The sequence below is a fragment of the Cryptotermes secundus genome, unplaced genomic scaffold (genome assembly GCF_002891405.2).
Source record: "Cryptotermes secundus unplaced genomic scaffold, Csec_1.0 scaffold305, whole genome shotgun sequence".
Classification (NCBI taxonomy): domain Eukaryota; kingdom Metazoa; phylum Arthropoda; class Insecta; order Blattodea; family Kalotermitidae; genus Cryptotermes; species Cryptotermes secundus.
Genome location: NW_019734353.1, coordinates 110,747 through 121,683, shown reverse-complemented (window position 1 = coordinate 121,683; position 10,937 = coordinate 110,747). Strand labels below are relative to the sequence as shown.

The 10,937-nt window shown below is 38.1% G+C and overlaps 1 protein-coding gene across 1 annotated transcript; it reads left to right on the top strand.

Moving 5' to 3' along the window:
• Positions 1 to 797: 797 nt before the first annotated feature.
• LOC111868836 (cell growth-regulating nucleolar protein) lies at positions 798 to 9,183 on the top strand. Its single transcript, XM_023859860.2, has 5 exons — positions 798 to 934; positions 2,494 to 2,623; positions 3,794 to 4,025; positions 6,757 to 7,609; positions 8,519 to 9,183. The coding sequence occupies exons 2-5, from the start codon at positions 2,496 to 2,498 to the stop codon at positions 8,782 to 8,784; spliced, it is 1,479 nt and encodes a 492-aa protein (XP_023715628.1). The 5' UTR covers positions 798 to 934; positions 2,494 to 2,495; the 3' UTR covers positions 8,785 to 9,183.
• Positions 9,184 to 10,937: the final 1,754 nt, after the last annotated feature.

The window sequence follows — 10,937 nt, the reverse complement described above, 5'->3', positions numbered from 1 at the left end:
TTATATAGTCCCCCTTCCTCTACTTTACATGGTTCGGCCATATACGGCCATCGTCAGGTGTCTTCTATCTTGCTAAAATTGTTGCACTGTATGTCATAATTTCGTATTGCAATTAAAATTAAAATTAATTATAACTAATTAACATCCTAATATTTCCCTTATGGTCTTCGTCGTCCTCTCGTCTCACACCGTCTCAACCGGTCTCAACTACCACCATATTATGACAAGATCAGTATTATTATCTTCCATTGAAGAAGGTAAGTGCACGAAATCAAAATATACAATCATGCATTACGTAGGACGAACATACCCATTTCAGATGATATTATCAACTAATCAAACTTAAGTTTCCTCAAGGTGAGCAGCTAATATGGAAACCAGTTTTCTCTTTGAAATCGGCAACATTTCTCGGAATTGCGGTTTGCAGTTTTCTTGGTGCGCCCTCGGCTAAATACGCTGTGTAAGTTTGACAGGGGTTGTCCAGTGACTGAGATTAGCACTTCTCAGGGGCCCAAGATAGTGTCTTCCCCCTCCCCAGGACGGAAGCAGTTACTGTTTCTGAAAAGTCGTGTTTTATATTTTATAGAATACCAGATGATGGAAACAGTCCAAAAACCAAACAATCCTGTGTGTTACACAATCGTCAGAATGCTTTAGAATTTACAGAGTACTAAGCATTTTATATACAATTTCAGGGTTGAATGGATAAATGAATGTACAACGGGTGGGCCCTCTTTGCCCCTGTACCGCCACCACAGTGATTTTACTACAGGAGTAAGTCGGTTGTTAATAATCCTTGGTAGCAAAGGAAGCACCACGGACAACCATGGCTTATAGGCGGATGTGCTTTGCAATTCGATTCTGATCGATTTTGATGCATTGAGTTTGGCGTGTTTGGTGGTCCCACGTGGTTTTTGTTTTCTAGAAATTACCGGTGAGTTTGTTGCTAGTAATAATATTGCAGACTGCGCTATATTCATATGTATTACGATTCATAAACGAGCGTTGTGTTTAGAAGCAGATATTATTGTAATGTTTCATCATAAAGCTTGCCTTGTGTTTAGATTCTGTTATTTCTGTAAACGTATCGTAATTGTTAAGGCTGTAGACTAGGATTATTTCTGTGAACGTATCGTAATTGTTAAGGCAGTAGCCTAGGACATAAGAATTAGTCTGTACAGGGTTAGGATTTCACAAGGTCTCAAGTAGTGTATGAAATTGAAGTATATTAGTGGGTTGTTGTCCCACCACAGTTTCCATTAAAGGAACGTTTTGCGGTATGTGCTGAATTGTTTCTTGAAGATAATCAGCCTACCATTCACACACGAAACTTCTTTCCAGATAACACGGTTCTCCCACCATTCGCATAAATCTTTCTTGGGCCAACCAGTGTCCCCTAACATTCACACAAAGCTCTCTTGGAGATATCTAGTTTCTCCTAGCGTTTGCACAAACCGAACATAATATCGTTATAGTTTCTCCAAGAAATTGTTATCAAAGCAGTTTGAGGTTCCTACAGCGATGACTGTGTAGATTACTGTATTCTGGCATGTGACGTTTTGGAGTAACAGTGAAAATTGTTGGACTACACAGTGTCACATCCCAGAAGGTTGTTCTCTGCAGAATGTAGTAAGTTAAATTAGATTTGTCTTGTAGAATGCTGTTTTCTGGGATGAGACACCACAGAGATGAAGGCAATATGTACTTCTTCTGAAGGGGTGGTAAACTTGTATCAGACTATATGGCATCACTTCCCAGAAGATAATATTCTTTGTAATCAGACTGAGAATCTTACATAGATTTGATTTATGTGCATATGTTTTTCTGCTTATGCAAAACCTCAGTATGTTGAGGAAAGCTTATATATAATGTATAGCATTAACTGCTAATGTTACTAAGTTGTGTGATATAGCAATAGGAAACAGTGTACGCATACAGTGTGAAGATACATAATGTTTAGAAGTTAATGTAGTTTTTATAATTTTTAGATTGTGTTTGGTCCCGTAACTAATAGATATAATATTAAAATTCAGCTGAGGAATGTGTGGTCACTGCACTGGGAAGTTCTTACAAGAGGAAAGGTTATTTTGTTTTATCTGAGTAATAGTAAAATTGAGGCATCATTTTTAGTATTATTACAATTATAAATTGTCTTTGCTAATTGCTGTTTAAGTGACATTCAGAAATGTAAAAATGGTTGGAAATCTTAATCAAACAGAACTCTTGATGGGAGAATGTCTGGTAAGGACTTGTGCATAGTTCCAGAAAATGTCAGTTGACTCCCATAAATGTAATGAAGTTCTCTACTTCTGATCTATGTCTTATTGACCCCTAACGGTGAATCAGTGGATGGACAGCTGGGTGCATGCAGCTGTGAAGTAGGAAGAGATTTAGTTTGAAACCGTAAAGAACCATGATGTGTGATATGACCAGGCATTGCATGGGGAAGTGTAGTTTTCTGTCTTAGGACATGCTCTTGTATGTTTGTTGCAGCAATGGTATTTTTTACATGTGCACACTGTGGGGAATCACTGAAAAAAAGTAAAGTTGAGAAACACTACCAGACAGTTTGTTCAAGAAACTCTGTTGCAGTAACCTGTGTAGACTGTTGCAAGGACTTCAGGTACTGGAGACTTCAGTTCTATTTTAACTCTAAAGTTTCTTCCTATTTATTAGACTCAGGAAATGATTTTTTTTTTTGGACAGTTCCAACATGGATAATATGAGAGTAAGTCAAGATGTGCCTTCACTGTATTTATTAAGATGGTATAGAACTCTCAAATGCATGATATTTTAATGCAGTCTTGCTGCTCAACACACAGATCCAGTATTACAGAAACTTACACACTTTTTCACAGAACAGTATTTATGACCAGGCAGAAGTCACACGTGCACTACCTTCTCCTTCAGCTCAATTGTTGCCAAACAGTGGCCTCTTACAGCATTTTTGAGAGGTCAAAACAAAATGATAGTGTGATAGGGCAAGGTCAGGACTGTATGGTGGATGTTGCAGAGCTTCAACATGCGCTCTTCCTGGCAAACTGTGGCCATAGTGTGGGGTCATCCATTGCCATGCAGTAACACAGTATCTTGACAATTTTTCCTGCATTTACCTAGATCGCCACTTTAGCTTGTCATGCATTATCTCAGTGTAACGTGCACTGTTTACCCCATAGTCATTCCCCCTGCTTCTTCCTGTTACAGATATGTAGATTTTAAAGTTGGAAGATATCATGTAGATGATTGTCTTTTCTCCTTTCCTTGACAAGCCTGTTTAGACTTTTTAGTATTTTTTTAACTGGTCTCCCATGCTTGTATAGCCCTTTGGTTGTACTGAAAAGCAATTTTTTTGCCTGTTAATGCTCATTCTGTTGTGGTGGGTTAAGCATATTCCACTTCAATTAGCTGTTTTCCATTTCCCAAATAAACATTTTGTTCTCGGCTTCATTCCAAATTTTTTCTATTCTGCTACATCCATTGACACTTTGGCTCCTCCTAACATAGTGGAACATGTCAAATTAAAAACAGGGTTATCTCTGATAATGCAGTAAAAACTTGTCAAAAATTTAAATGCTGGGAAGAAACAAGCTGGCTGAATAGGATCATACATTAGTGTTTCAAATGGAACAGACAGACAGTTAAACATTTTATGACTGTTTAACCCTGGTTTCATTTTATAAAATTTTGGCTCTCTCTTTCCAGGCTCATAGTTTTTTTTATATACTTTCCCACATATTCCTTGATACTGATGGGGAATGCTCAAGGGAATTTAAATATTTGTCTCACTTTGCAGTGATCAGACATACCCAGCACATACAAAGTGTGTTTCTGAAGAAGAGAAATATTCAGCAAAGGGGTTTGTACCTCGTCCCTCTGCAAACAAAGGAGAACATAAACAAAAGAAATGGCAAGATATTATCTGTTCTCTACAAGGGAATGACAGCAGCCTTTCCCATGATGAACAGACAATTTTAAACATCATTGTCGACCGTGAAAATGTTCCTCGAAAGAAACTCAAGTTTCAGGTAATGTGGAACATATTTTGCACAGATTTTTTGTCTGATTAAATATTTAATTTATTATTACTTTACTTTATGTTGGTTAACATTTGTTGCGTCTTTAAAAATGGCTTTTTGTCATACTGAAAGACTAATGTAATTCCCTCAGAATGTATGTAGCACGTCCACAAAGTAAGTTTCCCACTCATCCCACAGCTAGCAAACCTTATATTGCGCGACTGCGCGTACATGATAGAGCAGTGATGTAGCATGGCGCATGCACAAATGGAATTTCTCGCGTTCCCACAGTAGCATCGTTGCAGCTGTTGAAGATGGAGGCTCTTATTCCAACTCCCGCCGAATGTGAAGTGCGGTCAGTGATAAAGTTTTTCAATGCACAGAGCATAGCGCTGATCGAAATTCATCGTCAGCTGTGCTGGGTCTATGGGCCTAACATCATGAGCAAGCAGATGGTGCGTCGCTGGTGCAGACAGTTTTCAGCAGGTCGACAAAGTGTGCATGATGAGAAGCGCAGTGGGCAGCCATCCATCATTACCAATGACCTGGTGGGGCTTGTGCGGGAACGCATTATGGAGAATCGTCGCGTCACAATTACGGAACTCAGCAGTCATGTCCTGCAGATTTCCCACTCCTTGTTGCATGAAATTGTCACGGAGCACCTGTTGTTCAGGAAATTGTGCGCCAGGTGGGTGCCGAAGCAACTGACACCAGAACACAAAACAAAGCGCATGGAGTCAGCATTGACCTTTCTGCAGCGGTACCATGATGACGGCGACGAGTTTCTGGACCAGATCATCACAGGTGATGAAACGTGGATTGCACACATTACCCCAGAAACCAAGCAGCAGTCAATGGATTGGTGTCACAGTGGATCTCTCTGTAAGACGAAATTCAAGCAGACGTCGGCGCGGAAAGTGATGTGCATGGTATTCTGGGACAGACGGGGCGTTCTCCACGTCGACTTCCTGACCAGAGGTGAGACGGTGAATGCTGAGCATTACTGTGAAACACTGCAGAAATTGTGACGGGCCATTCAGAACAAGCGGCGCGGGATGCTTATTGCCGGTATTGTCTTCCTACACGATAACGCTAGGTCGCACATGGCTCGACGGACAGCAAGTCTCCTGCAGGAGTTCAGCTGGGAGCTGTTTAATCATCCACCCTGCAGCCTGGACCTCGCTCCCAGTGATTTCCATCTTTTCCTACACCTCAGGAAATTCCTGTCCGGTGAGCGTCAGCATTTTGAGAATGACAGAGAGGCGGAGATGGTTGTCACACAGTGGTTCCAATCCCAGGCGGCAGACTTCTATGACACAGGTATTCAAAAGTTGGTCCCACAGTATGACAAATGTCTCACTTCCGGTGGCGATTATGTTGAAAAATAGCTGAACACTTGCTGTACCTGTTGCAATAAATATTTCCATGAAATTATGTTTTGTTTCTGTAAACGGCCCCAGGGAAACTTACTTTGTGGACGAGCCTCGTACTTGAATGCAACCATTATCCTTATGGTGGTTTTAAATTAGAGTTATGTGGAATGTGTAGCATATTATTACAATTTGGTGGATTCTGCAACCAGTTTGTCGTCAAATGGAAGATACAAATTAGTTTTGTCTTTTATGTGTTAACTTCACTTTTTTTGTTGAGTAATTATACATTAATATCTATAACATAATTTATCATTAAGTAATGGTAAGTGACTTATATAAAGTAGAATCTCAGTATACTGTATCTGAATTTATGGTCTGCATCATTTGGGATGTGTTAAAATTTATTATTCCTACAACATCCTCCCATTGTAGAGATAACTACATGATAGGGCTATAGCATGTCATTTGATATAAGAACATACTGAGCTAGAGTGCAGTATCACTATACTGACTACCTGGCTCAACCAGGAGTGATAAAATGTATGAGATATGCAGTTAGAATTGTTGGACTGGTCTAAAGTGAGTTGTGGAAATAAGCATAAAATTTGTTTATGGATTTATACATGTGGGATGGCATATGAATCATGTTCAGTGGGTACAGTTTGAGTCCTGGCTGGGAATGATCAACTGTGGTTGTAGTTTTTGTAGCTTATCTTCCTCCATACGAATGCCAGAATACATAAAAAATATGGCATTTCTGCATCCTTAAGATCTGTCCTAATTCATCATTTGTAATACCATACCGAAGCAGCTGATACATAAAATATAAAGTAACTGTTGGCACACAAAATTTTGAGATAATTTTCGCATTTGAAGTTGAAAGTGAATGGTATTATGTCATGTCTTGACTGCCAATTAATTATGGCAGCAATAGTTAATTTTACCTTATGAGAGATATGTAATATTTCAGGTCTTTCACCAGACATCACTGTTGAGTGGGTAGCTTTCCAGCTTTATATTATGGAGGTCCCAATTCAAATCATGGCCCTGAGACCAACTATCCTGTGAGGATTTTTTGGGGGGTAATTTTCCTCAGTTCTTCTATGAAGATGCCAGAATTAGGATATGATTACAACTTTCCGTGCTCTTTCCACCTTATTAATCCTACTCTTCGGTATTATACAGTTTTAGCTAGTGACAGCATAATTAAATAAGACATTACTACAAAAAATAAATTACAGGTTTTTCAGTATTTAGAATTGTTCATCTATGTTTGCTTGATTTGTGGCTTAGTTATTGTTTGTGTATTAGTTGCAGAGATTTTAACAGTTGTAGCATTCTGAGAATATATTTTGTTATAATTCCAGAATTTCTTGAGAAACTGCATGAAAAACCATTACAATGCACAAGCAGCAGAGAGTATTTTTGACAAGATAGAGGGACTCAGTAAAGAGAAGGAACTTCAAAACAAACAAGAAAACCAGAATGAAGCTGAGATTAGCAAGGAAGATGAAAGAGAGAATACTGATACAGTAGATGTGAAAGAAAATGATGGCAATATCAGCCAAGAAGAGGTGGAAAAAAAGCTTAGCAAAAAGGAGAAGAAAGAGCGGCGAAAAAGGGAAAAGTATGAAGCAGAATTGAAGGAAATAGAGGGTAATGAAATAATTGAGGCAGCAGGTAATAATGAAGTTGAGGGTGGAAAGAAGAAAAATCCTATACTAACAGAAAATGAAACTCAAGAAGGGAGGGAAAAATCGAGGTCGAAGCGCAAGGGAGATGTAGCTGTAGCAGAAAATGGTGTTTCAGAGGATAATGAAGGAAGCAGATCAAAGAAGAAACACAAGAAAGAAGCAATTATGTCAGAGAATGGCATTTCAGAAGAGACTGAGATGGCAGAAGGAAAGAAATCAAAGAAGAAAAACAAGAAAGAAGCAATTATGTCAGAGAATGGCATTTCAGAAGAGACGGAAATGGCAGAAGGAAAGAAATCGAAGAAAAACAAGAAAGAAGCAATTATGTCAGAGAATGGCATTTCAGAAGAGACTGAAATGGCAGAAGGAAAGAAATCGAAGAAAAACAAGAAAAAAATAAATGCTACAGAGAACACAGATACCAAAATGTGTGAGGGTGGAAAATCTAAGAAGAAACGAAAGAAGTGTCAAGAAGAAGTAGATGTATGCGGAGAGGAACCTACTAAGAAGAAGATGAAAAAAAATGGTAAGTACACTAGGGATTAATTTAAAATGCTGTGATTTCATGTTAAATTAAGTAGCAGTTAAAGAGCCATGTTAGCATTTTGTGACACTGAAATATTAACATAAATCATGAAGGAAATGTTTGCATAGCATTGCAAGTCTGACTTGTTTGCTCCATTTTGTCTGTCCGAAAACTGGAAGACTTCCAGAGAAAGTGTATCATGCATAAAATGTTTCACTCTTTTCTTTTCAAAACAGTATTGTCTGAATACTGTAAATTTTCACATAAAATGCCCTTCTGATTTTTGCAAGGCCTGGAATTTTAGTAAATTTTAGTAAAATTCTTCAGTTTCATATTTCATAAAAATCAGTTCAGTGGTTTGTGGGAGATGTTGCAGACATGGCATACCAACTAGGCACATCTCATAACATATTGTTTCAAATTTTTAAAAAAATGGAGTGCTTCACTAAATTTCTGGTGGCTTTCTTGTAGTTCTCCTCAGTTCCTAGTCAGATATTTGGATAGTATCTGCGAACAGTCACATTCTCTCCACTTCACAACCATCCACTCATGCAATGCTCTATAATCTACACAATTGAAAAAGTATTTTTAAATAACCCCAGAAACATTTGATCATAAGAATCCAGAATAAATTGTTCTTGGTTATCAATTTGTCATTTACTCACATGTTTCTTTGTTACAATATTCTCCAACAGGTGTAATCTTTCTTAGAGTTAGATTATGTTGTTGATAAACCCCAGTTCGGTGGCAGCTTTGGTTTCTGTTCAGCTATGCATAATTTGTTGTCTAGCAAGTGTAACTAGAACATGAATCCTGGGAAGTTAGTGGTAGATGCATGAGTGTGTGTTACTGTGTTGTAAAGCTGTTGTCCTTTATGTTTGTTAATATTGTGATTAATTTTCTTTATAGACACAAAGGAAATAGAAGAGGAAGAATACATCCACACAGCATCAGGGAAAATAAAATTTAACTTCCAAGAAACCATCATAAAAGTACTGGAGTCGAAAGACACTAAAGAATTGCCTGTAAAGAGACTGCGGAAGAAGGTGCTTGCAGAGCTTGAAGCCTCGGGTGCTGGTAGTGCAACAGATGTAAAGATGATTGCCAAATTTAACAAGAAAATCATGAAAATACCTGGTGTAATTGTACGCAAAGAAGTTGTTAAATTATGTTAAACTGATAGATTTGATGAGTATTTTAACAAGGGTTATTGTATGCTTTAGAGATTTAAGCAAGGCAAAGTGACATGGAGATATCCATTTACATTTATCTAAGTAACACATTTTTAAATATGAGCATATACACCAGAAGTTCTGATTAGAAACTTAGATGTGTGAATCTCAAAAGCTTATGGTAATCCATGCAAGGAAGTATTTCTCTATGATGCCATTAAACTTATCAAAAGAATCATGACAATTTGATAAATATGAAATGAAACTTATATTTTAACAGAACTGATGGAAAGTAAAATTATTTTTCATGAATGCATTAAGTCAGAAGAACAATACAGTGTATGGTTATCTTAGTTGCACTTTCCTGCCAAAAAATAAACTTATTAATTGAATGGTTCTTCAGACTGTTTCTGTCTTAAATTATTATATTGGCACAGAATCCATGTAATGAACACACCACTCGGGAACTTATATCTTAGAATTTCAAAGTTTGAGGCTGTGGTTACATCAGAAACGGGGAGATATGTTTAGTTGCGGTTCTTATTGGCCATTTTCCTATCCAGTTGTATGAGCGGGCTCCTTCCCTGGAAACATGTGAAAGATAATAAATATGTGAAAATACCTGACACATAACATTCATTAAGTTAATTTTCTTGAAGTCACTAGCTTTTATTCGGTTTCATCTCTCTCTACACTATTTCTATTGCCAGTTTCAGCTTCACTGTCTTCACAGTTCTCATAATCTTTGCTCACACTGTCACATTTACTGCTGAAATTAACCAGTTTCTTTCTCACCCTCTCTCCCGTTCATTACTTCAGATATACAGCACTTTAAATCTTTTGAGTGTCATTTTTGGAGATAGAGAGGTCCATCTTTTGATATATATAAAGCTGTTTAGTCCATTGAAAGATGGATGTTTTGGAGGAACATCTCACCTTTATCTACAGCATAGAAGAGTAAGCAGAGCAAGTTCTGCTTCAGCCCTGAGCTGGAGGAGATACGATCCTCAAAACATAGACCAACATTCACCAGACTACACAGTGTTATATATTAGAGGACAGAACATTTCATAACAATGTCAAATCTTACATTTCTGGAGAGGTCTCTTGCCACACTGTCTTGACCAACTGACACATCTGTGTCCAAACACGATCCACTTCCAACAGCCACTCAAAATACAACTGATTTAAATGATCCTTAAACGATTTATTCACTACAACATCCAGAATTGTGTATCAAAACATTAATGTTCATTTTAAACATACTGTTTAATTTATGGGCAGAACTTGTTACACAGTTAAGAAAACACTGCCAAATGCTGACACACACCAGAAACATAATAATCATTGATGTGAATACTACTGCTTAACCCGTTGCCGTGGTTCGTCGTGTATGTTTCGTCAGGGATTTAAATCGTCTGGGGGGGTTCGACGTGTATGTTTCGTTCAGCTGCACACCTATGTTATAACGCCCATAATAATTGATGGTTTTGCTGTAGATTGTTAGATTTTTCGCTGGCCTGTTGTCAGTAGAACAGAGTATAAATAAGACACGACTTTATCTGTGCCAAGTCATCGTTACATATGCCTGTCTTGCAGCAAAGTTCCTGTGGTTCTGGCGAGCGGTTTCTAGCTGTACTGTTATGAAAGCGTGTTTTCTTTGCTTTGAAGATATAAACAGAAGAGACGTGATGTTTACTGTTGTATATGATATCATATTGCCCTGAGCTGGCCACATTGACACACTCAACTGGAATTCTTAGAATAGGGTTGTCCAGAAATTTATTCTCGCATGATCCATTGATTTCGCACAGTACAAAGGCCCAGTTCTGAGAAAAACGCCACAATTTAAGGCAGAACACTGTGGTCACCCCCTGAGACGATACGGATGTGTGTGGGGGAGGGAAAAGTACTCATTATCGCTCCAGTTGACGCCATTTTATCGTACTGACCTTGGTGGTCGTTTCGAGGGATGACCATAACTATTTTTTTTGAGCCAGCTAAGCTCTGCTTTCTTCCTCTATATACCAGCCAGTTCTTATAATAAATTCATGAATTCTGTGGTCACCCCTACGACATCTGGGGAGCCGAAAAGGTTGGAATCTGAAACGCAGAAGCACCAAACCCTTCTTATGATAACACAAAGGTTGAATTTA